The sequence below is a fragment of the Rhinolophus sinicus genome, linkage group LG13 (genome assembly GCF_036562045.2).
Source record: "Rhinolophus sinicus isolate RSC01 linkage group LG13, ASM3656204v1, whole genome shotgun sequence".
NCBI classification, from domain to species: Eukaryota; Metazoa; Chordata; class Mammalia; order Chiroptera; family Rhinolophidae; genus Rhinolophus; species Rhinolophus sinicus.
In genome coordinates this window covers 38132820-38159924 of record NC_133762.1, presented here as the reverse complement: position 1 = coordinate 38159924, position 27105 = coordinate 38132820, and the positions used below count along the sequence as shown (strand labels likewise).

Sequence of the window (27105 nt, the reverse complement as noted above, 5' to 3'; positions counted from 1 at the left end):
TGACTAACCTTTACGTCGACGCGTAACGGGGGGGTGCGTGTGAGGTCATCGCGCGAGCGGGCGGGGTCGGGCAGTTTGAACGAGACGAAGACGGAACCGGAGCCGGGCACGAGCAGTGGACGCGGTTCCCCCGAGAGCCGGTGAGCCAGTTAACGGGCACGGGGCGGCGGCCGGGGGGCGGCCAAGTGGGCCTCGGGCCGGGCAGGCGCCGGCGGGCACTGCAGGCGGTGCCCGGGACGCTCCCCACGGCGGTACGGTTCGGTCTGGGTGGGGGAAGGGCGGGGCCGTGACCCGGCGCGCGCGGGCTGGGGGGCGCGCGTTCTTCTTTACCGGGGGGCGGGGCTTCGGACCGGAAATGGGGGCTGCCCCACGCCGCGTGGGGACTTCTGGGCCGTGGCCGAAGTGTGGAACCCGGACAGCGGTGGCCGGAGGTTCCGGGGTGGCCAGCCCAGATAAGGGGGTGTGTGTAGTTGAAGTGGGTCCTGCTGGGAGCTCTGGGGACCCCCACTGTAGGAGGCAGTGTCGTCTCATGGTAAGAGTTCGGGTTTTGATTCAAACCTAGGGTTGATTCCCTGCTGTGCGACCGACCTTGGGCAGGTGCTTTTATCTCTCTGGGCCTCAGTTTCCTCATCCGTGAAATGGGGACAATGATAATAGTACGCATAGAAAGCTCTAACGCGGTGCGTGACAAAAAGCAAGCCAGCTCAATGGACTCCTTCCTTCATTGGGTATTTGTTGAACGCCTACTGGGTGCTAGGCACTGTGGTAAGCGCTGGCTATACACCTAGGAGCAGGAGGGCAAAGTCCTGCTCTCCAGGAGCCTACACTGTTTTGGGAAGACAGATAGGAAATAAGAAAATGTATACACGGACAAGAGAATTTAAAATCACTACTAGGAAGACAGCTGCCCTGGGGTGTTACAGGGCAGAGCTTGGCCTCTGCCCGATTTGGGGCATGAGGATCCTGAGGCTCATTGAAGGAACACACTCAAGGCCTGGCATCCACCTCTTTAATGGTGTGTTTCTAAGAGTAGTAATAATACTATTTGCTAATTAGGTGCTTGCTTTGTTCCAGGCATTGTGTTAAGTGCTTGATGTGGTATTAGGTCATTTTAGATCACACTGCCTCTTAAGAGATACTATCTTCATTTTGCAAATGAGTGAACTTAGATTCTTGGAGGTGAAGTGGTGATGCTTTATGCTGCTGTCCAGCAAGTGGCTAAACCCATATCATGACTCCTGAGTCCAGGCTCTTAACCTGTGTATTACGCTGCCTCCCTGAGGTCCAGACTTAGCATGTTTCCTACCACTGTGCCCTGGGTGGTGTGTCAGAGTGCTTGTCACAGTTCTGTCACATAGGGAAGCTTAGGACATGATGTACTTTTAACTGAAGTGTTTCCTCATTTAACCTCACCACCACCTTGTGTAGAATACATTATTTTCACCTTTCACAGGTAAGCCATTTGTGATCCAGAAAGCTGAAGTGTTTATCGAGGGTCACATCACTTTTTTCTGGTAGCATCTCCGGCCGCCTCTTTCTTTAGGGCTCAATATGGTGCCTTGAAAGTCAGAGGGTGGTCATCACTAGCGTTGAATTAGAATGGGCTTGGGAGCCTGCTAGGAGAACTTCTTGAGGAGAGAGAACTCGGGAGACAAGAAGGAGCTTTTTCGAGGCAGTGAAACCCTGGATCAAGGAGGGTATTTAATGGTCAGTTTTGTGTGGTGGTCGTGGAGTCTTCCATTGAGGCCAAGCAATGTAATCAATCCGGTGGAGGAAGAATGAGCTGTCTTAGCTGTAGCTCTGAGAACTGGGCTCTGTTTTGACTGCCTGGAAGAGCCAATTATTTGGTTGAGTCAGTGGATGTTTATTGCACATCCACAGGGTGCCTCCCCCTATATATTTAGTTTCTGCAGAATTTTCGGATTGCATGGGACCAGGTATTAATATACTGCTAATGAAATAGTTTTAAATTATGACAAGCCGTTAACGTTTTCTGAGCTGGGGTGTGGTCAAGAGACACACGTGGCTTCATTAATTAGCTGCTTACATTTTATGGTAGCGTGACACACACGATACCTGATGTATGTATGAATATCGCCAAAATAGATTACAAGTGCTCAGCCTGGGACCATGTTTTTTGTTCCGATGTGTCTCGCCTTGGTACCTGATAATAGCATTTTGCTCACAATATGCATGTCATGTATTCATTCATTCAGGGATTTTAAAACGGGGAGACACTTGATCTCTGATTTGTGATTCAGAAAATTCTCTCTGGCTGCTGTGCTGGAACAGATTGAGAGTAATTTGAGGGCTGTTGGAGTGGACCCAGATGAGAGAGAGTATGGCAGGTCTCTGTTTTTGGCGCTGGAGTTGGGAGAATGAGTGCAACAAGGTCCCTCCCTGCCCTGGACCTAATAATACCTGTTATGTCAGGTAGCATGCTGAGTATTTTGTGTACCTTTTCATTTAAACCTCACCTCAGCCTTTTCAGATAGGTGGCATTAACTCACCAGATAATTGAGGTGTATTGAAGTTTACTAACTTGCCCAAGGTCATACAACTAATGAATGACAGCCTCTAGTTCAAATCCAGGTCCTCCTGGCTTGAAATCCTCAGCTCTTTGCATAGAGTAAATTGCTTTCTGGCCCAAATATTGTCCGGGAATGATTCAGAAATGCAGAGATAATTGACAATCCAGTGTGATAATGCCTGTCTTAGAGGTTTGAAGTGCTGTGGGAACGTGGGGATTAATTTATAGGGATTAATTTCCCAGTGGAGTCAGGAGCTAAATTGTGCTGGCTTCTTTTGTAACAGTTTTATCATTTGAGTTTAAGAATGTAAGTGTTGATGGTTTGCTTTCTGAAAAAAGTTTATATAGATTTCTCTTTCTTTGACACTGTCCTGCCAACCTGAAAACAAGTAGCATTGACTGAGAGCCCACTGTAGGCAAAACACTGTGCCAAGTGCTGTGTGGGTGAATGTGGGATGTGAGGGCGCAGCCCTGATAAGTCACTTACCTCTCCAGACCTCAGTCATCCTTGCTCATAAAAAGGGTATTTAGTTGGGTAGATCTCCATCTCTTCCTGCCCTCATTCTGGAGCTGTGTGACTCATGCAGCAGCCAGTGCAGGAGACGTGTGGGGGAAGAACAACTCGTACTGTAGTCATGAGGTGGAGGAAATGAAGTGCCCCAAGAGAGCATGGGGTCTATTGATGGTTCCAGATTTGCTGAGTTTTTTTCACCCCCCATTGGTAATATTGGTGCCTCATGAAGTGAGGAAAATTTTAAGAGTCAAGGTCGCTATGAAATCCAGTGTTTTATAGTTACATGTCCTCAGGGCTACTGCCCAGGCATTTCATTTAGATCTGGGTTAGACTGCCCTTACCTCAGATTGCTTGAGTCTTCCCTTCCCACTGTCTGTTCTCTACCAGCAATCAAGGTAATCTTGGTCAATAGGAAATGACATTTGTTTGTGTATTTGGTCAGTGTTAAACTTCCGCTACTAGAATGTGAACTCTGTGGACAGGCAACTTGTCTCTCCTGCTTCTGTTTCCCGGTCCCTAGAACAGGGCTAGGAAAACGTGTAGACTGAATGAGGAGGATGATGGCATCCACATTTAATAGCATTTTAAATTAATGTGTTTTTGTTGTTTTGAGTTTGAAAGCCTGGTAGAAGGGTGGAGGGAAGCGAGACTGGGCAGGCTTGGCTGCCAATTCCCAGGGCTTCAGTGTGGAAATCTTTTCCTTATCTGTGAAATGAAGAGAATGAAGTGAACCTTGCAGAGAGTTGTGAGGGTTAATGATAAGTGTCTGTGAAGCTCTTGGTATTCAGTAGGCTCTCAGATGCCCTCCCACATCCCCAGGTGGCTCACACAGAATTAGTACTGAAGACTCTTCACTGTAAGGTCATTTGCCACCCACCATCTTTGTAGTACTTAGGTTATTACAAAGCTTACTTTTTAATTATAAAAGTGGATCTAGTCCTTAAAGAAAATTTGGAAAATAGTGAAAACAAAAGGGGAATTAATAAAAAGCCCACTGTTGAAGAAAACTACTGTAACCATTTTGATGTTAATGGATAAGCTTGGTCTGACAGTTTCTAATCAGAGAACCAGAGAACATTCTGGTTTGTGCATCAGCCTCCCTTTATAAAGCATTTAATCATGTCTTAGTGTCTCTTATAGCTTAAAATGTTATACTAATCACATTAAAATGGGACCTAAATTTTAGGCTGGTGGTGTTGGGCAATTCATTTCATTCAGGTCATGTTTATATGTGAAAATCCAGTGGATTTCATGGCTGGAATGAATCATAGTGTGTCTGATTTGGCTTTTTGGGGAAGAAGGCAAAGTTTAAAAATTGAGAGTTCCTGCAGGAAATGCTTGCTCTTCCTTGCGTACCTAATAATGCAAACCTTTCTATTTTCCTCACATGCTGTAGAAGATGGCCGTGAACGTATATTCAACGTCAGTCACCAGCGATAACCTAAGTCGACATGACATGCTGGCCTGGATCAATGAGTCTCTGCAGTTGAATTTGACAAAGGTCGAACAGTTGTGCTCAGGTAAGAGAAATCCACTAGACCACTTTTCCAGGAAAGCCTGCAGGTCCTTCAGGAATATGCAGGTCCGTATCTGACTGCAGAAGCCAGAGGTTCAGGTTCTCTGCTAGGGCTGCCCCATTTCTTCGCAGCTCTTAAAGGAACTGTGCTTAAAAAGAGCCTGCTTCTGGCCTGTGAGTCTACATCTCCCGCTGCAGGGACTGCATTCTGAGGCCTGCAGCTTAGCTAACCTAAGGTCTCCATCGGAGCTTTTGCATCCAGATTTGAAATGTTTTGTTTGAGGACAATAATGGTAATTGTTCTAGTTCTATATTAGTTTATTAGTGGCATTTCTTCTTCCAAGTAGCACAAGACCAAAGTCAGGCAAATGCCATTTCATAATTTTATCAAACTTCTGTTTAATAAGAATTTGGCAGAGGGGTAACGATTATAACAAGAACAAAAACATATTCTGTTTCTGTAGATACTAATTGTATAACATTTAGAAAACTAGAAAGAAGAAAAAAAATGCAGATAATTTCATTATTCAGAGCAAGCCACTGTTTGGATGTTTTCCTTTTAGTTTTCTTTTTCCCCCCCTTCTTCTTCCTCCTCCCCCCGAACTCCGGTTCAAGCCGTTGTTTCTCAGTCTAGTTGTGTAGGACGCAGCTCCCTGGCCTAAGCTGGTGTTACGAGCCTTGCGCTCCCTCCGCTGAGGCAGCTGGTCGCCGGTCGTTGGCTCACGGCAGCTCTTGCGGACTGCCAGCTGCTCACGCTGGCCACTGTCGACCTCGGCGTTAGGAGCACGGAGCTCCAACCACCTGAGCCACTGGGCCGGCCCTCTTTTTTTCTGTGCATACGACACATGTATATTTGTATATATTTTAGCTTTTTTCAACATTATGTTGTGGACATTCTTTAGTATCTTTAACTCTCTTGGAAATACTTATTTTTAATGGCTATCTACTATTCCTTTCTGTGGATATGCTGGAGTTAAATATCTTCCAACTTTTGGACATTTAGGCTTGTTTCTAATATTTCTGTTGTTTCTAATACTGCTAGGTTGAGTATCCTTTAACATAAATCTTATCTGTGTTTATTTCTTCAGTGATTCCTAGAAACGAAATTCTAGTCAAAGGGTGTGAACTTTATAGTTTTTTTTTTTTAACTTTTATTTATTTAAGTGTGCTTTTCTAGGACCCATCAGCTCCAAATCAAGTAGTTGTTTCAATCTAGTTGTGGAGGGCGCAGCTCACAGTGGCCCATGTGGGGATCGAACCGGCAACCTTGTTGTTAAGAGCATTGCGCTCTAACCAACTGAGCTAACCGGCCATCCCAGAACTTTATAGATTCTTGGTAATTACTTTTCACTAAGGTGTTATCAGTTTGTACTTCCTCAAAAGATTTCCTGTCTCACCGTTTGAGAGTTCTGCTGACTACCCCTGATTGTCCTGGCATAAGGAATGTGTCAGGGTTATCAAAACTGGATTTAAAACAAGACAAGAGGTGGGGTCAAGAATATGTCAGAAGAAAGATGAAATGTGTATTCTATTGCTACTTAAATTCTTATCTTGTTCATGGGATAGAGAATTAAAACCCTCAGCTTATCCTAGTAGTGACAACAATCATTTACTTGAACACTTATGTGCCAGGATTATATAAATGCTTTTCAAATATCTCTTAATTTTCACTGTACCTCCATGAAGTAGGGGTATTTATTAACCCCCTTTGACAGATGAGGAAACGGGCGTAGAGAAATTGAGTAACAAGCCCAGGGTTATACAACCAGGAACAGAATTGAGACTTGAACCTTCATTCACATCAAAAGCCCATGCTCTTTAACCCCTGTGCCCTACTTTTTAGACTTTTCTTTTACCGACTGGTGCCATTTGGATCACTTTAAAATGATTTCTCTTATTTCTACGATTTTTAAAAAATGAATTCAGCTTGTGTACTTCCTTATTTTGTAGCTGTGTCCTAGTCTTGGTCTTAGTTTCATTTGCCCCTCTTACTTCCTTTTTGAGGCTTAATCCCAGTTTTACAGATGGTCAGAGGAAGGCTGTATGTGAAGATGGTTCAGTGAAACAGTGGTGCCCAAGAGTCATGCGGATTAAACATGAGTTACTTTGTTAGTCAGAGGCATAGGTGGTTAGCCTTTGATCTGGGCTGCTCTCCCCCCATTTTCTGTTAGTTTCCTCAGTTTCATCTCCACGTCCCCATTTGTTGGAGTCTTTTAAAGCACTTGTTTGCCTCGTGATTTATGACTAATGTGGGGATGAGGTCATCCTAGTTTTCATTAGAGCTTTTTTCACCAGCAATTTCTCCATAAAATTTACCTCTTTCTGTAAATATACTCCAAAGTATATTTCACTTAGTTACTTGGAAAATGAGATCTCTTTTCATGTGTAGTAAGTTGTACATGTGCTGATCAGGCTCCAGATTTATGTCATTCAGACAGGGAGCTGTCGTGGTCATCAGGACTGGGTGTGACGGGGCTTCAGTCTGCTCTGAGCCATGTGACTTTGGACAACTCCGTTAATATTCTAGTTCCCCATCTATAAACTGGGGTAGTAGGACCTGGTCCATGTGTGAAAACAGCTGTCAGATAGGAATTCTTTACCAGACCCTGGAAGTGAATATAGCTCTCAAGGGAGGGCACATCCTCAGTTTAGAGGTGATGAGATTGCCCATGGGGCACAGCTCGTGCATTACAGAGCCTGGTTTTGAACCCAGATTTTTCTGATCACACAGCCTACACTCTTTCTGCTACATACATATTATATCTTTTTGAAAGAAGATTTTGGAAGAGAGCTAAATGTAAATTACATATAATTACACCGATACCGTCTCATTAAAATTCTGTGAAGAATTTCAACTTTGCCTGCTGGCTGCCACTTTCTTATCCTAGACAAAGTACTTTTCCCCAGTAGAAAGTAGTACGTATAGGACACTTAACTGATTTGTGAACAGACTTTTATTCATTCATAACTTTTTCTCTTGAGATCTGCGTTGGGCTTCTTTTAGCGTATGTAGTTGGTTGTGTTGTGTTTCACATTAATATTTAGAAAACCAGGTCTCAGCTTCCAGTATGAGACCAAACAGGATGGGCTGCAGATACTGTGTCCCTGAAAAAGGCCTGCTGCCAGGGGATTGGAGTCACAGAGAAAGGGAGGCTCCTCAGATCCTTGCATTTACTGAGGCCCAAGCAGAATCCCAGTCGCCTTTAACTCTGATGCCTCCTGTTCTTACCTCTGATGAGAAGAGGGTCAAGCAGACAGCATTCTCTACCTGACACAAGCTGTAAGAGGTAGGAATGGGCTTTTCCTTTGAGAAGACAAAGTTCTGAGGTCCTGTACTATTGATGTGCTGGCTGCCTGTGAAGTGGTTGGTTTTGTTAGTATTGTGGGCTCTCCCACCCCCAAAACAGTGAAACGAACCTTTGCTTGGCTCTTGTAGTGAGATAAGGTGCGGATAACTTTCAGTGACAGTTGGCAGGTTGTTTTAAGATTCATTATATTCTGTAGTCTCCCTGTTTTGGAGAGCTAGTCATCAAGTAAACAAATCTGATCACAGAGAAGGATTTTTTTCAAAAAAATTTATTGGGGAATGTTGGGTAACAGCGTGTTTCTCCAGGGCCCATCAGCTCCAAGTCGTTGTCCTTCAATCTAGTTGTGGAGGGCGCCGGCTCAGCTCCAAGTCCAGTTGCTGTTTTCAGTCTTTAGTTGCAGGGAGCGCAGCCCACTGTCCCATGCAAGAATTGAACTGGCAATCTTGTTGAGAGCTTGCTCCCTAACCATCTGAGCCATCCGGCTGCCCCTCTGGGAGCTTAGGGGCAGCTCGTTGTCTTCAGTCTAGTTGTGGAGGGCGCAGCTCACTTGCCCATGTGGGAATCGAACCGGCAGCCCTGTTGTTCAAGTTCGCACTCTAACTAACTGAGCCATCCGGATTCTGATGAGGGATTGCTTGTGTCAGAAAGAGGATGCTGGTTGCTTTTTGTCACCCATCCCTCTGTTCCCACAGTTCCATTCCATATTCAGGCCCTTCTGCACTTTTTCAAGGGCCCAGCATGGTGCTTTGGAAATGTCGCGTGGCCCTCGCTGAGTGTTCTTAGCTCCCCCTTCTCTTCTTGCCTTCTCCCCTCCAGCTTGGCCTCCTCCATAGTTGTGTGCTGCACAGAATCGGAGAGGTGTTTAGACGCTCCCAGGCAAAGGCTAGATTTCCTTTTCCTCAGCTTATCGTGTAGCCCCGCCAGTCCTTGAGTTTCTGTAAAACAGCGTATCAGTCTTGCCCGTGCTGCTCTGAAGGATGTGTGACCACACTCCTAACCAGGCCTCCCCCACTTTTTCTCCTCAACTGGACTCCCTTTTCCAAACACTCCATTTGGGGCTGTGATTTTACCATTCTTCCAGTGGCGCGGCCTGAGAATCATCTTTTGAAGCTAGTTCACAAAGTTCTGTATCTCTTCTGCAGGGTGTTTTGGATCCAGCCCCTTCTCAGTTTGCTTACTGCTGCCACAGTGGCCCCCTCACTGGACACTTAGGTTCTCTTTAGGTTCCCCTGCCCCCACTTCTCTCTTGTACCACATTAGTCTGCAGGCTTTGCAAGAGACCTTTCTTATTGAGTCACTCCTGTGCTCAAGGAAGTATCGCTTCAAACTTTGTTGCTTAACTCTTCCAGCATCTCCTTAATTTCTTTGCCTTAATTAAAGCAAAACAAAAGGCAAGAAACTTATTTTCTTCTGATTGTAAGTGATTAACTCCTTGTTACTGAAACATTAAGAAAACCATAGTCCACTGTAATGTCACAAGTTAGTAATGTAGTCATTGTTATCTTTTAGCTGTATTTTTTCCTGATGGTGGCTTTATTCATTGAGTGCTTATGATAGGCTGGGCATTTTCCAAAGTGCTTTACATACATAATCTGGAAGGTAAAGACCATCACCCCCATTTCAGGATAGGCAACTGAAGCACACAAAGGTTAGAGGTTAAACAACTTGCCCAAGTTTACACTTTCTGTGTTTTCCTATAATTTTTCAACATAATTGACATACTGTATATACGGTTTTCATTTTTATTTTTATTTTATTTTATTGGGGAAGGGGAACAGGACTTTATTGGGGAACAGTGTGTACTTCCAGGCCTTTTTTCCCCCAAGTCAAGTTGTTGTCCTTTCAGTCTTAGTTGTGGAGGGCGCAGCTCAGCTCCAGGTCCAGTTGCCGTTTATTAGTTGCAGGGGGCACAGCCCACCATCCCTTGTGGGAGTCGAACCGGCAACCTTGTGGTTGAGAGGACACATTCCAACCAACTGAGCCATCCGAGAGCTCAGCGGCAGTTCAGCTCAACGTGCTGTGTTCAATCTAGTTGCAGGGGGCACTGCCCACCATCCCTTGTGGGACGCGAGGAATTGAACCGGCAACCTTGTGGTTGAGAGCCCACTGACCCATGTGGGAATCTAACCGGCAGCCTTCGGAGTTAGGAGCATGGAGCTCTAACCACCTGAGCTACCGGGCCGGCCCTGGTTTTTATTTTTTGAATAACCGAAATTCTCAAAATGGTTTAAAATTCGAAAGGAACAAAAAGGTGAAACAGTGATAAGTGTCCCTCTTAATTGGGTCTGCCAGCTACCAAGTTTTCCGCCCCAGAGGAAACCAGTGTTATCAGCTGAGTAGCCTCCAGACAGACTGTGTAGGACAAGCGAAAAGGCGTCCATCTCTCTGCAGTGTGTGTGTGTATGTGTGTGTGTGTGTGTGTGTCCGTGCGTGCACGTGTGTGCTCATTCCCTCCCCTTTTTACACAAATGGTAGTGTGTCAAATCTCGTTGTATATTCCGGAGAGTGTTCCATATCCGAATATCAGATACCACTTTATTTTCTTTTATGGCTGTGCAGTACAGAAATTTCCTTGGATCAGTCCCAGGTTAAGGGACATTTAGTTTATTTCCAGTCTATTGGTATTACAGGTTGTTGCAGTACGTAACATATACAAACACACATGTGTTGTGCAGTTTTGTTTCCTGCTTTTAAAATTAAAATAGGATTACTTTTCCCATGTTAAATATCTTGAGGATGATTTTAAATGTCTGCATTAAATGTCCTCACAGCCCTCTTATTTCAAAATTATATTCATCCTTTAGGAGGAGTCAAGCCTCACTACCCCCTAAAGCTTTAACCACTTACATTTAATAGTCAGAGTGTTTCCTGTGTTTGAGTTTAAACACTGGGAGTTTTTCATCTGGAGTTTCCTGATAGGGGAACATCTATTCTGTATAGAATGTTGATTGCAGCTTTCATCTTATTCTCCAAGGAACCCTTGACCCAAAAGGGTTGAGAGCCAGCGCACTTGAGATAATTGTTAATTTTTGGAGCAGGGGCTGCATTGTGCCCTTGTTTTGTGTTCTCTGCTTGAAGCACAGATCCTGCTAGGGTGGGGCTGTGGCAGTTAGTGAGACCTGGTAGTTGATGCCCTGACACAGCTGGTCCTACCCTAAGTCTGTCTGCATCCTTAAGCCACAGATTATGTGGGCCTGTTCTGTTGCAGATTGTTGGGATAGCAGCCATTTAAGAGGGGTCCTCTTCTAGCCCTGCTTGGGTTGCCAGCCTTTGTTAAGGCAGAGGTTGGAAGGAAGGTCCCTTTTAACCTGTTCTGTACCCAACTGAGACATTTATAGGCCAGGAGTTTTCAGTATTTTTATATAAAGCAGCTGATTCACTTTTTTCTTTTAAACATTTACCTTCTTTTGGGGGAATTCTGATTATAAAAGTAATATTCGCTGTGTAGTACATAAATAAATATTTAAAAAATGGAATGCGTGCAGTATCATCCCTCAGAGATGGCCACTATGTAGTTATTTTTGATCTACAAAACAGTAATTTCATATGGTTTAACCTAATTGTTTCCTTCTAGTCTTTTTTCTGTGCATATATATCAAGATGGGTATTTTTACATACATAGACATTATAGATAGGTTTTGTATCTTGCTTTTTCTTTTTTTGTTTTTAAAGATTTTTTTTTTATTGGGGAAGGGGAACAGGACTTTACTGGGGAACAGCGTGTGCTTGCAGGACTTTTTCCAAGTCAAGTTGTTGTCCTTTCAATCTTAGTTGTGGAGGGTGCAGTTCTGCTCCAGGTGCAGTTGCCTTTGTTAGTTGCAGGGGGCGCAGCCCACCATCCCTTGTGGGAGTCGAACTGGCAACCTTGTGGGTGAGAGGACGCACTCCAACCAACTAAGCCATCTGGCACTGGCCCATGTGGGAATTGAACCGGCAGCCTTTGGTGTAGGAGCACGGAGCTCCCACCATCTGAGCCACCAGACCGGCCCTGCTTTTTCCTTTAATATTAAATCTTGAGCTCTTCCTAAAAAAGTAAAACTGTGTTTTGAATGCCCACATAATCTTGTCGGGCAGATGGTATGCTAAAAATTTATGTAATTGATTGCTCCTGCTATTGGAGATATAGATTGCTTCCATTTTTTACTCCTGTGAATAAAGTTATGATAACCAGTTTTAATGTGTAGATCTTTGCCTCCCTTTTAAAAAATTACTTCCCTAGGCTAGACCCTCTGTGCTTATTAGCAATTTACATTTCTTTTGTGAATTGTCCAGTTGTTTTGTCCATTTTTACTGGGGTCTGAATGTTTTTCTTCATATAAATTAACTCTGTTTCAGCCAAGTTAAAGTATTGCAGGATGGTGTGTATCTTCTTTTCCCAGATTCAGGAAATTCTTCTTTACTCAACTGTAGGGTGTTCTCAAAGGGTGGTTAATAATGTGGAAAAGCCCAGTGGACAGGGAGTCAGGATACCTGGGGTCTGGTCCTACCCCTGCTCTTTGGCCTTTGTAGTTTTGGGCCATAGTTTTTCGTCCTCAGTTTTTAAATTTAAGGCTCTAAGGATTTTTCTAGCTCTAAAATAAAGACTGATAGTTTTTCAAGCAGGCTTTTCTGAGAAGGAGATGACTGCTGCTTTTAAGTGGTTTTGGTTGACTTTGCCTGGAAGTCCTATGGATAGTTTGAGAATACTGTGCATTTAGTAAAAGCATGTTATTTGGTTGTTTCAGAAAATTTTTTTTTTATTTGTAAAGCAGTGCTATGGGTATAGATGCTTAATAGTTTAGTAGGTAATCTTGTACATATCTTTTTTTAAAAGTTGATTTGTATGTATCAGGATCTAAACAAGATCTATACATTTCACTTGGTAAATTATGATTTTTAAGTCTCTTAAAATATAGCAATTACCCCTCTTCATGGTATTAGCTTGTTGAAGACACTGGGTCATTGTCCTCTAGGATTTAGGACGCTTAGTTGTTCCTATTTTTAAAAATTATAAATATTGCTAATGCAGTGCCTGGTACATGGAATGCCCTCAGTATTTATTTGTTTGTTTGTTTGATTTTTGGATGAGTAAATAAATCAGCTACTTCAAAAATCAGACTTTTATTTTCGGATGCTCCTTTCTACTAAGAATATCACTGGTCACTGAAGTGCTTTTGCTCTCATTGCATCTTCTTTCCAAAAATAATGATAATGGCTCTTTATGCTGAAGCTGGCAGGGAGCCAGTTTGGCCTGATTTGTAGTAAGTTGAATATACATACTGTGGTGGTCTCAAGTTCTGCAGAACACCTACTGCCTGGTCACTGGATTTCTTGCCTCCTTCCCTAGCTTGTTCCTTTGATGAATTAGCCATGGGCGGGAAGTAAGTGTACAGTAAAGCCTGCCCTGTATTAGGAGAGTGCAGTTTGGTAGGCATTGGAAAAATAACCTGCGAGTACCGTGTTTCCCCGAAAATAAGACCTAGCCGGACAATCAGGTCTAATGCGTCTTTTGGAGCAAAAATTAATATAAGACTCATATTAATTTTTGCTCCAAAAGACGCATTAGATCTGATTGTCCGGCTAGGTCTTATTTTCAGGGAAACAAGGTATGTACCACATCTTTATCCATTCATCTGCTGGTGGGCACCTAGGCTGCTTCCATATCTTGGCTATTGAAAATAATGCTGCATTGAACATAGTTAAGTTTATTCCTGAAATACTGGAAGACAGACATCTTGGAAAAAACATTTTTTTTTAACCCAGGTCAGAAGATGGATGTTTGAAATACTTGGGAAATCCCTCCTCCTGCTGGTGGGGTGGAGGGTATGTCCTTGTGAAAAATCAGAAAATGTCACCTATTTCCCTTTTTTCTATTTTGGGCTTTCGTTTTTCTTTGCAGTGGTCATGTTATTGTTCTGCTGGTATGTAATAAAAAATAGTTTTAAAATTTCATAGAAACATTCTATTTCTCTTCCTCACCATAGGTTTCCAAGTTTCAAGTGTGTTATAGAACCTGAGGTAAAACCAGTCTTGTTATTGATTAAAAAATGACTTTGAAAACAAGTGGTTAATGAAACTTGGGTTTTGTAGGTCCACCTTACAACTTCTTAAATTGTACACGGGTTAAATGGGTTTGGGTAAAAGTTTACTGCTTCTTTAATAATAGCATTTGATGACCTCCTGTGTATTTTCTTCTTCTGTTGCTGTTGTGCATTCAGGGGCTGCCTATTGTCAGTTTATGGACATGCTGTTCCCTGGCTCCATTGCCTTGAAGAAAGTGAAATTCCAAGCTAAGCTAGAACATGAATACATCCAGAACTTCAAAATACTACAAGCAGGTTTTAAGAGGATGGGTGTTGACAAAGTAAGTAAATTTTATTCTTTCACTTAGGTTGTTTCTTAATTAGTGATTGTTACTAAGGATACAGGTGCTGGCCCATGACTTGGGACGTTTTCTTTTTTTCTTTTCCCAACTTATAGTCACCTTTTCTCTAGTTAACATAGATTTTACTGGGAGCTAACTTTCCCTCTGCTCTCCTACCCCCAGGTCCCTAGCTGTCTTTCTTTATCAAGCAGTTAGTAGCTCTCTGGAGGAATCAACATGTAAATCTGTACCTGTGATTTTTTTTCTTTTTAATATTACTATTTAATCTCAATCTGAGATCTAACTCTTTTAATGTCTGGATTTACTCCTGGAAAGCATACCATATAGTAGAAAAAGTAGTTTTAATAGGGAAGATTCCAGAAATAGTTGCTTTATAAAAGCAAGGTACAAGGAAGATCCTAGGTGGGTGTTGGGAAGTTCTCTCTTGCCCCCAAGGTTATTTGAAGGTGCCAGAAACACAGTCCATCAGGCTCCATTAGGACAAACATTATCTCTGTTTTAGTAGGTAATAGATTACAGTCATACACCATATTACACAATGTTTTGGTCAACGAAGGACTGCATATCCGCGTATCCGATGGTGGTCCTGTAAGATTTCAGTGGAGCTGAAAAATTCCTCTGACTTCTTAGCCATCGTAATGTTGTAGCACAACACATTGTTTTTGATGCTTTTAATAAATCTGCTCTGCTAGTCATATAAAAGTATAGTATGTAGCACGTATAATTATGTACAGTACATAATACTTGATAATAAACGACTGTTACTGGTTTCTGTATTTAGTGTACTATACTTTTAATTGTTATTGTAGAGTATACTCTTTCTACTTATAAAAAAAAGTTTGCTGTAAAACTTTTATGCCTGTCATGCCAGCGGCAGCCTCGTACATCCCATGTTTAACCCGTCTCTTGGTTGCATCGTTTTCTCTTGTGCTTGATTTAATCTCCTGTTCTGTATAGTAACATGCTGAACAGGCTTATTGCCTCGGAGCAGTAAATAGGCTATAGCATATAACCTAGGTGGGTAGTAGGCTGTACCATCCAGATTTGTGTACGTGCACTCTCTGATGTTTATACAATGACCGAATTACTTAACAGTGCGTTTCTCAGAACGCATCCCCGTCCTTCAGTGGCCCAGAATTGTATTGCAAAATGTAAGCAGCACCCCTAGCCCAGTTAGAAGGGTTTATCCTTTTAAACCATTTGTTTTGGAAAACATTGTTTTAGTAATGCTTATAATTACTCCCTAATTATGCTGGTGGTGTGTCTGGTATTTATTTACTTTGAAATCAGTCTTTATTTTAGTTTTGTCTGTGTACAATATGTAAAGTATTCATTTGTATTTTAAGAACATCATTTAGTTACCAGGCATAGTTTTAATACTAGGTGTAGCTTATATACAGTCATTTTTCTTTTTCTTTTTATGGAACTTTATTTTTTTGAATAAGGAAAATTTCTCAAGTATACAAAAGTAGAGATAATAGTGCAGTGATTCCCCCATGTACCTCAACAATGATCAACTCATGGGTAGTTGTGTTTCAGCTATACCTCTATCCCACCTCTTGTATTCCTGGATTATTTTAAAATGATTTCCAGAGATAACATTTTATTTGTAAATGTTTCAGTGTCATACAAAGTAATTTTTAAAAATTATATTTATTTGCTCAGGGGCAGATATAGTTCATATATATGTATATATATATATATATATACACATACACATATATGTGTATATAATATGTATGTATGTATATATAAATAAATAAATTATATATCTATATATCTATATATATATATATATAATCTTTTATAAAAATACCATTACAACTGGAATCCTTGAAGAGTTAAAAGATAGTTAAGCTCTGGCCCCAATAGTCCAACGATTTGAAGTAATACCAGATGACACAGTAATCTTATATAATAAACTTACAGAGTCCTTAAAATATGTTTTAATAGGATTGAAATTACTTGAAAAACATACCGTTTGAAGAAATCTATCCTGGGACTGATTCTGCACCTTGACCTATTTTTAAGACAGAATTTTCTTTAACACAGTTCATTGTAGATACCTGTGGTTAGTTTGTGCTGTGAATTTCATACTTTGTGACACACACTGTCCATGCAAGTTACATGGGAGATTTACTCTTTACAGTGGAATGAAATATCTTAGGATGTGTTTGGAAGTGTGTATATGATTTAGATACGGTATTTTTTTTTTCTTTTTTTTTTTCATTTCTGATTCCTTTTGATGCACTAGAAGGGAGGTTGGTGGAGGGAGTACTCCACGGAAGGCAAACTGAATGAAACTGCTCTCTAAAATTCCAGGGGCTTACTTAGCAGTAAGTTCTTGCCTCTGAACTATTTTTTTCTCCTCTTGGCAGAGCTTTATACTGACTTGATGCATGGACATGTTTGACGCTTGCCAAAAACCTCTTGCTTTGGGCTAAACAGTCTTGATGTTTCTCTGCAGATAATTCCTGTGGACAAATTAGTAAAAGGAAAGTTTCAGGACAATTTTGAATTCGTTCAGTGGTTCAAGAAGTTTTTTGATGCAAACTATGATGGAAAAGACTATGACCCCGTAGCTGCCAGACAAGGTCAAGAGACTGCAGTCGCTCCCTCCCTTGTTGCTCCGGCTCTGAACAAACCGAAGAAACCTCTCAGCTCTAGCAGTGCAGGTAAAAAGACAAAGCAGAAACACTGTTTCCGAATCATAGCACTCCAGGTATTCATTCATTCATTCATTCAGCCAGAACTTTTTGAGTAGCCGTAGGCTCCGGGAATTTACGGAGCCTAATCCCAGCCAAGTGGCAGGAGCACGGAGTGTGGCATCAGGCAGACCTGTGATTGTTCTTAGGTCGCTGGCCCAGTGTAAGCCACTTCGCCTCTGCCCCAGTTTCCTCCTATAAAATGGGAATTTTACTTGTTTGCCCCAGAGAGTTGTTTTTGAGGCCTGAATGAGTGCTCTTTAGTTGTATGTTATAGAAACCCCTTAGGTTAGGTCACATAAAAGAGAGCTTTAGTTAGGACACCAGGACATTTCTCAGAACCCTCGGGTGGGAAGTTACAACCAGACCTAAGCTCCGAGGAATTGAAGGAGCTTTTTCAGTCTCTCAAGGACTGCTCTTGGCTCTGCATCATCATCTTGTCTGTAGACCAGCTTCCTGTGCTTACTTACAGCTTCCCTGCCCTCCCGAGAACTTTAGCTGCTATGAGGCTTTGGCTTGCTGTGATGCCAGCAGAATTTGGGAGGTGGCGGGAGGCTGTTTTTAGAGACCTTCTCTAAAAGGTCTTGGCCAGGTAGGTTTCCCAAGATGTGTTTGCAGTAGAATATACCTATACCTAGGGGCAGGGTGGATGTTCTACTGATGCAAACTCCTTTTCCAGAAGGTGGCAAGAACATTAGCTAAGGTCCCTTAGTACTTCAAGAGAGAAGCTGATCCATCTGGTAGGTAGAGAGGACAATTGAGTACCTTTTAATTGTTATAGCATTATTGAGATATATTCTCATGCCATATAATTCGCTCATTTGAAATGTACAATTCAGTGGTTTTTAGTATATTTACAGATGTGTTAAACTATCACCACAGTCAATTTTAGAACATTTTCATTACCCCAAAAAGAAACCTGGTATGTGCCTAATAAATGTCATATCCCATTTTCCTCTAACTCCCTTCCCTCCTCAGACTGAGGCAACCACCAATCCACTTTCTGTAGGTTTACCTATTCTGAGCATTTCATATAAATTGGATCATAGAATATGTGGTCTCTTGTGTCTGGCTTTTTTCATTTAGCATGTCAACATCCATGTTGTAGCATGTATCAGTAGTTCATTCCTTTTTATGGCTAAATAATTCCATTGGGTGACTATACCACATTCTATTTATTCATTAGTTAATCATTTGTGTTGTTTCGACTTTTTAGCTGTTATGAATAATACTGCTATGAACATTCTTATCCAAGTTTCTGTGTGGATATATGTTTTCATTTCTCTTGGGTACGTATCCAAGAGTATATACTTTTGGAGTAGAATTCTTGGGTCAGATGGTAATTCTGTTTACCCTGTGCAGACTTTTCCAAAGTGGCTGCACCAGTTTACATTCCTATCAGCAGAGTACACGAGGATTCCAGTCTCTCCAAATATTGAGTACTTTAATTGAGCTATTTAGAATAGGGAACTGCATACATAACCCTGCACATTTCATGTTTCAGATGTGACTAACAGGCAAGCAGAGGCGTGCATTAAGCATTTAGTCTTCAGGATAAACATTCTAGAGATACACATACTGGAGATGATACTAGAGGTCATCCAGAGGAAATGCCTGTTATTGTAGGTGACAGACCTTATGGTTATTGAGTAATCTGGGGTGTCAGGAAGATGAGATATTTCTAAGCCTGGCATAATGTACAAGCTTTACAAGATAATTGCCGAACGAATGAATAAAGTCATGAATAACACATTGGCCTTGAGGTAGCCCAGTCTTGATTATTTTAACTTGTAGATAGGTTGGCCCCTTTACTACTTTTTTCTTGTTTTTGTCTGCTTTTGACTGTTGCTACTGAGGGAAGTCTGTGAATCCTAGTCAGTTTGCTGCTTTTCTCTCCTAACCCTTCTAAACACCTAAAAGGTGAGCAAGGTAAGGGTTTTGAAGTAATTAATTTTGGATTAGGAAGAGTCTCTACCCTGCTGTTCTTCCTAATGCAAGAAGCCTGAGGTTCTGAGTTAGGAGGCATCATACTTTCCAGATGGGGAACTGTGGGTACCTGGCAACATCTAGGACTGTGAGCTCGCTCCTGGCGGGAAGTTTGCCTTGTGCCATGAAGCTGCCTTGCCGGTGGATTTGGTTGGAACTGGGTTAAGGTAGATCACCTTTGTGTGCTTCTTCCAGGTAATAGTTCTATTCACGCCAGTGGCAAAAAGACTTCAGAGAAGGACTTACTCCTGACACAAAAATTGTGGCTAAAATTGGTACTTAACCTTGCTGGTAGGGTGAAAAACCACTTTGGGCAATCTTGGGGGTGTTGTCATACATGCTGGGCTCTTCACATTGGGCCCCTTCACTTCATTACAGTGGAAGGCAGTTGGTCACAGCCTCCTCATGTTGTCTGGTGGATTCTTTCTGTCTTGAAATTTCTGCTCTTAAAAAGATGTCTACTCTTCTCAGCTCCACAGAGGCCCATTGCAACACACAGAACCCCTAAGGCTGGCGCAGGTGTGGTGCGGAGGAATCCTGGTGTGGGCAACGGGGAGGACGAAGCAGCCGAACTGCTGCAGCAGGTAGGCCCCTCCCGCGTTCAAGATGGAGGTCACTGCAGGGGAAGGACGCTTGTTGCACTGACCAGGGGAGGCTTGTCTGTGTTCTTGTGGGAGGACCTGCTTTGTCTGCTCGCTGAAGCAGTACTTGTGATGTGTGTGAGCACGTCGGGTGCTGTGTGTGGAGTATGAGCGAGGAGATGGAGGTAGAAGAGGGGTCAGGCATTTCTGGGATCTGTAAGTTGACAGAATCCAGCGTCTGAGTTCAGAAACCCACCTATGCAGTGGAACCCTGTTGAATAACTGGAATGCTGTCAGGGTTCTGTGGGAATCAGAGTGTTTCTTGAATTTTGGTTCTGACAGAAAATACAGTTTCTTTTTGAATAATTGAAAACAAAAATGGAGTTTACAGTTTCTCTGCTGAAATCCTGGGTCCCTAGAGATTCAAGTTGAGAGAGGAACTGGTATGAAAAACCTATTGCTCTTCTGTTCTTAATAGGTCAGTGATGTGACGTGTCTTTTTCAGGATAGTTAATATCCTTCAAGGTACCTGTCAGAGGTCTCTGGATGAGAACAAATTTTAGACTTTTAGATATTTTCTCACTAATGCTTCTAGTTGTTTTGTTTGTTGGATTTCGGATGATTCTCTTGATTAATCCTAGTTTCAAAATTGTACACAAGTGTTAATGTGTATAGAATATGCGAACATTAATAATAAAAACAAAACTAGCTAACATTTTTAGAGTGCGTATGCCATTACGCTGTTGATGTTAAGCGCTTTAATTTTCCTTTTGTGTTAGTTAGCTCTGTGAGGCTTTACAGATAAGACTGTGGCTCAGAGAGGTTAAGTAACCTGAGCTGGGATTTGAGCCCAGCTTGTCTCAGAAGTACTTTGGTCTGAACAGGGTTTTAATACATATATATTTAGCATGAAGTATTTTAGCTTCTATCCAGGTTACCTAAGTCTTGACCACACCCTGTTACTGACTCCTTTGGCTCATCTTTCTGGCCCCTGAAAGTATTTGAATTTGTGGCCCTCAACAAAAGTATGGCGGCCCCGGGGACACGACCAATATGGGAAATAAAGCCAGATGTGCTCATTAGGCTAAGAGAAAAATAGTGTATTCTATACGAATTACCTTGTAGTGTTCATATCCTTGGGGGATCTTCAGTGATTCCACATTCTTAAGTCATCCTGGAGAAATTTTTTATTGATTTTAGTCCAGAGCAGCACTCTGTTCAGTAGAAATAGAATGTGAACCAGAAATGTGAGGCATACATAATTTGAAATTTTCTAGTAGCCACATTAAAAGAGGTAAAAACAAACAGGTTAAATTTACTCGAATAACACATTACCTAGTATATCCGAAATATCATTCTAACATGTAAACAATACGAATAATTATCAATGAGATGTTTTACATTTGGAGACTACTATACCAGGTTTTAGAAATCCTGTGTGTATTTAATGTTTCCAGTTCATCTCTATTAATTGCACTGGCCACATTTTAAGGGCCCAAATAGCCATGTATGGCTCGTGGCTACCAGATTGGCCAGTGCGGGTCCTAAGCATTCTTCTTGGGCTTCCTAAGTTACATCTATTACTTTACTACAAGAGAAGGTTCTTTTCTAAGAGTGACATTGATTACTAGCCACTGATTTTTAATAACCTTATAACTAAGCATTTGGAGGAGTGCTAGGTGAAAGCCAGTGTGACTTGGTGTATATTAATTGAAAGTTTCTTGTGGATACATAGTTACTGAGTGATACCAAGGAGACATGCTGCTTTGGCCTTACAGGTGGGCACAGAAGGATGGGGTCTGATGCCCTGGATGATTTGTAGGCCAGAGAAGGTTTTACTGGGTTTGTGAGGGAAGCACTAGTGAAATGAGTATATAGGTGGACTCCAAGTTAGCGTACCTTTTTAAGCTATTTTGGCTTCCCTTTCCTTCTCAGTCACTAATGTGATTAGAAGGCCTCTTCTCAGGCTCTTGGATCTTGGAGCTGAAGATCCAAGGCAGTTTCCTGTTGCTGGGATTGGTCAACTTTTGTCCTTCTGTCCCCTTTCGTACTGCACTCTGGGGCTGACTGATGGTTTAAGGAAAGGCAACTGGCAGCAGTTACAGCAGGGGTAATGAGAATGGGGAGGGAGGAAGGGATGATTTAGTTTTGCTGGCTACTAGGTGATGGTCGTAACTTGATTGACACTTTCAATTATTTTAAAAAGTGATTTCTCTGGTTGATAAAGGAATAGCAAAGGGCTGTCTAGAACCTTGATTCTGGTTTGGTCTCTTCAGGTCTTTGATGATGGACGTGATGTTAAGTGTTTGACAGAATAGTCCTGGTGGCTCCTCATCTCTGGATGCTCCTTGACTGCATGTTATGAGCGGGGAGCTTCCTTCTACTTGGGACATCCCTGTGGTATGTCTGGCTTCTTCGTCAGGCTGTGGGGAAGCTAGATGAGCTGTTTGCTTCAGTTTTTGCAGCTGTAACTTCAGAAGGTTAGACTTGATTTCTGTGGTGCCTTCTGGCTCTCATATTCCCTGGTATCCACATTGTTCTCGGGTGCTGCACCTTTGATTTCCTGGCATGGCTTTCAGTGTGGCCCTAGCCTGTAAGTCCTGTGAGGATTTTATGCTGCACTGTATGCCTTGTAATATGCATTCAGTGAGAGTTAAAGTGAATTCACATGTCATAGATTTGACTACACTGGAACGAAGATGCACTTTGCTTAAAATACACAGAGGATCAACCAGGAGAGTTGTTATGACTTTTATTACTCATGGCTAGAGTCTTGGCCTAAGCTCTGGGATTGACTTATTTCTTCATTGGCCCTTTCTGGAGATTAGAGCTCCCGAAGGCTCTTGCAGCATATGTGGTGAGGGGACAATGTGCTCAATGGAGGGAGCCAGCAGTGGAATGTGGTGGGGTCTGCTACCTGCCTCTGCTGTCTTCTCTCCCGTTTGAGACTCTTCTTGGAGAGAGACAGGTACAAGGACTGTCTACAAAGCAAATGCTTTTTTTTCTTTCGTGTCATGGATTGGCCTCCCCTCTCCCCCCTCCAGTATATGGGTGGGAGTGGGGGAAAGAACCATTGAGTGCTCCATGCCCAGCCCGTCCTCACTCCTAGCGTCTTTGGTTAGTATTAGTCATCTTTAGCTAGTCTTCCCCCTCCTGCCTTGCCATTCCTACCCTGTTCCCCTGGACCAGACCCTCTCCTTCCGTTGACCTCCACACACAGAAAGACCTGGACTCGATTGACCGATGCCTGGGTAAGGACTCAATTTATGGTTGTTAGCCACCATGTTGGCTGGCTTTGGCTTCCCTCTTTGTCTCAGGCTCCCATAGTTTTTCCTCCTGGATCTTTTCTCAGTCCGTGAGAAGTTCCTGCTTGTTTCATGGTATAGTTATAGTCTGCCCTTTCCTGGGAATTATTATAGTCAAGGTGACTGTGAACAAGCCCATGTTACTTATCTGGGGCTGAAGAAAATTGACCTTAAACTAAAGTGGGCTTTTGTCCGTGTTAGAGAGTTTGATGAAAGACCACATCTCCTTTTGGGTTAGAAGTTTGTCTGTTACGATACTGGTACACAAAAGCCAGGTGTCTCACCCTTTTTAATGTTTTGTGCAGGTCAACGTATTGAAACTCACTGTCGAAGACTTGGAAAAAGAGAGAGATTTCTACTTTGGAAAGCTAAGAAACATTGAATTGATTTGCCAGGAGAACGAAGGGGAAAACAACCCTGTACTGCAGAGGATTGTGGACATTCTCTATGCCACCGATGTATGTGTTGACATGAGGATATTTTCTTGCCATTTTGCCACCTAAGAGAAAATGAATTTTATCTGGTTGGTTTCGGCAAACTCAGTGCTGATGCCTGTTGTATTCCAGCGTAGCATCAAAGGACTTCACCTTTGACCCCTCAGAGTCAGCCAGAGTGCACCTCTGCCCCGCTTCAGTCTTTGCTTGAGGTCTGTGCTTTTGAGGCCAGAATGGGACAAGGAGGTGGCTGACTTGCCCTGATTCTGTAGTTTGTGGCCACTGATAGATGATGAGTGCCACAAACTGTTCTAACCCCGCCATTCCCACTGCTCCCCCCTGCAGCTGCGTTGTCTCCGTTTGATCTGGGCCCAGGCATGCCCTGGACAGCCAGGCACATGGTCCCTTTTTGATGTGTGCTGCCCACCTTTGCTCCTCCCTCCCAGGAGGGTGCCTGGTTTTCATTCCCTCACAGTGCTTTGTGGTCAAGGTACTTGGGATCCCTGTGCATTACACAGCCGAATCTGCTGATATTCATCATGACATTAGCTGATCGGGGAAGACTGATTTTCCCTGGGTCTAGAATTTGGTATCTTACTGTGTCTACTGTTTAATGGCTATATTTACTTATAATTCTCCTGCATCAGCAAGGTCTGTAGGATCAAACTACAGTATATATCTAAGTGATTTGTAGTATGTGTGGCAGTATGCAAATATAAGGTAATATCAGTGCTGTTATTAACACTAGCCTTTAAACGGTGAATTTGGGGGATTAAGACAGATGACTGAAAAGTTGATAATTTGTTAAATAAATTCTTCTTTCAGGCTTGCCTTGTGCCAAACGATGAAGATATAGGGGTCCCTGGTCTAGTCTGCATATTATTTTAGTGGGGTCATATCTTAAGTAAATCCAGCAGTAGAGATTTAGTTAAAAAAAAAAAAAAAAAAAAAAGATGGTGGTTGAAAGGGAAGTCTAATTTTTATGTTAGTGTAGCCAGTATGTGCTAGAATGCCCTGGAGCGAGTGTGAGGTGGGAGCCATGAATCTGCTGTTTTCCCATGCCACTAATGTTGGGTCAATCTTGCAGCTATTTTTGCACAGGAGATTTTTGTGTAAACACTAAAAACACCCGCAACACTCTTAAGTAGTGTGCATGGTTCCTCAGTACAGTCAGAGGAATGCATAAAGGACAATCTGGCTCTAGAGACAGTGTGTTGAGAGGAGATGCTGTGGTACTGAACTTTATGGTGACCTCAGGGATTTTTGAGGGTGACTTTCCTGTTTTTTAAACAACTTTATTGAGGTATAAGAGACATGAACTACACATATTTAAGTACACTTTGATGACGCGTGAAATCATCATTGTAATCAAGAGAATTTACATCCATCCATCACCCCCAAAAGTTTGAGGGTAAATTTGATTGTGAAATGTAATTCCACTGCCTAAGTAATAAAGTAGTGGTGCCCGGGCCTTGTGCCATTACGTGCCGAGTGTGTGGTGGATGCAGGAAGGACTGTTGACTTGAGAGACTTTGAATAGAGGAACATGAACCCACAGTAGAAACTGATCATTCAGTGCTGAGTAATAGCTTTCCTCATTTCCCTTCTCATTTTCCCGTTTTAGGAAGGCTTTGTGATACCCGACGAAGGGGGCCCCCAGGAGGAACAAGAAGAGTATTGACAGCCTGGACCATCAGAGCGACATTGACTTCTTCACTCCAAATCATGTGCTTAACTGTAAAATACTCCCTGTTATTCTTAGAGGACTCACTGGTTTCTTTTCATAAGCAAAAAGTACCTCTTCTTAAAGTGCACTTTGCAGAAGTTTCACTCCTTTTCCAATAAGTTTGAGTTAGGAGCTTTTACCTTGTAGCAGAGCAGTATTAACATCTAGTTGGTTCACCTAGGGAACAAAGAGGCTGACCATGGGGCTCCCCGAATGGATGGTGGTAATGCTGATGACTGGAGAAGGGGTTTTTATGCGATACGCTGAGGTGGAGACCTCAGTAGAGAAATGTAAAGACTGGTTTGAATTTTAAGCTAATGTGAAATCTTGGCAGAGAACGTTTTAATAAATAAATGCCTTAAGAGTATTTAAAATATGCCTCCATATTTCAAAATGTAAAATGTAACCTGACAGGAGATTTTATGTGTTTGACCTTGCGTGTGGGAAGGAGGGGCCAGACCTTGGAACCTTTGGAACCTGCTGTTCACAGTCCTTGCAGGGCTGCTTGAATCTTCGTAGGCATAACCTTGGCCCGGAAGGAAAGTTTAAAATGTTGCTCTGTAGAGCCATTGGGTGTCCTTGGCCAGTTGCATCTCTGCTAAGAAGCAAGAGGTAATGTGGCCTGAATGAATAGAGGGTGTGTTTCAGCCTGAAGTTGAATAGCTTGATTTTCATTGAACATATTTCTCTGACGATTTTTCCAATTACCCCTAAAATTTCTATGTATTGTGTTTTTTTGGGAAATGAGGTGTGTTCAGTTTTTAATTCCAACAACTACTTTTTGGGGGCTTGCCCACATCTCTGGGATTTGAATGGGGGTTGTGTCCCATTTTACTGTCTTTTAAGTTTACATTGAACATGTTTCTCTTCTCTGCGCCCCTTTCCCACTGGGGACTCCTCTTTGGCTCCTTCCAGTTTGCTGCTTAGAGTGGAAGGTCAGCAGGCAGGTGAGCATGCTGTAAGTTCTTTCTGGACGTCTGGCAAAGGGAGTGATCAGGGCAGGCCATCGCCACCTTGGAATCTGCAAGGCTGGCTGTTTGGGTACCTGCTGTCCCACAGCCCTCCCCTGGTACCGGAATACTTTGCCAGTGCACTAATCTCTTTGGAGATAAAATTCGTTAGCGTGTTCCTAAATGTTAATTTTCTTTTGCAGAAAATACAGTGCCGTGTCTGAATTAATTATTAATATTTAAAGTATTTCATTCCTTAACGCTCCCTCATTTGCTTTGCCCACAGCCTACTCAGTTCCTTTGTTTGGCAGAATTCTGCAAAATGTGTGTCACCCACTACTGAGATTGTTCAACCCCTGATGTATTTGTATTGATTTGTTTCCGGTGGTAGCTTGTCCTAAAATGTGTGTAGAAAGCAGGTATTTTATGATAAATTGTTGTGTAGTGCATGCTATGTGTGGAATTCAGAGGAAAACCCAGATTCAGTGATTAACAATGCCAAAAATGCAAGTTAACTAGCCATTGTTCAAATAACAGTGGTGCTATTTCTCTTTCGTGGCCTTTTAGACTTTTGTTGCCCTAAATTCCATTTTATTGGGAACCATTTTCCACCTGGTCTTTCTTGACAGGGTTTTTTTCTACTTTAAACAGTTTCTAAATAAAATTCTGTATTTCAAGAGTGTCATGTCTTCTGAAATTTGTCCTGCCCTGGGTATATTCTTTTAGGTTCAAATGACAAAGTACCAATGCTCCTTTCTTAAATTAGGACTGATCTTTTAAAAATCCTTCACTATTTTTTCAAATGTGTTTGTTTCTAAGCCTGTTCCTTTTTTTCTCTATTCATGTTACATTTCTCAGCCTCCTGCTGGCTTACATTCTCATATTACTATGTGAGGTCTTTCAGAAGTACAAGGCTTGACGTGGTGGCCGTGAAGCCTTTTTAGACTGTTCCCCCTGCGACACACAGCAGGACTGTGGGGCGATACTTTTTTTGGTTTGTTTTTCTTGAAAGTATGTTTCAAAGGTACTGAACACGCTCTTCATCTATAAAACAAACCTGAAATTGTCACCATTTTTTCCTCCCTCTTAAAATTCTGTGCCAAAGAAGTGAATTCAAAAGGAGACTACTGCCTTTCCAATATGAAGTAAAGTTAAAGGGGCAGAAGGTGGTTTTCTGTATGATCAC

General features: G+C 42.3%; 1 protein-coding gene across 2 annotated transcripts; it reads left to right on the top strand.

Moving 5' to 3' along the window:
- On the top strand, positions 1-26601 carry MAPRE1 (microtubule associated protein RP/EB family member 1). 2 transcript variants are annotated; one of them, XM_019748524.2, is made up of 7 exons: positions 1-140; positions 4441-4564; positions 14066-14211; positions 16700-16907; positions 19395-19507; positions 23115-23267; positions 24868-26601. In XM_019748524.2, exons 2-7 carry the CDS (start codon positions 4444-4446, stop codon positions 24922-24924), a joined length of 798 nt encoding a protein of 265 aa, XP_019604083.1. In that variant the 5' UTR covers positions 1-140; positions 4441-4443; the 3' UTR covers positions 24925-26601. The 2 variants fall into 2 exon arrangements, with proteins under 2 accessions (XP_019604083.1, XP_019604082.1); XM_019748523.2 differs by lacking the exon at positions 1-140 and adding an exon at positions 395-532.
- Positions 26602-27105: the final 504 nt, after the last annotated feature.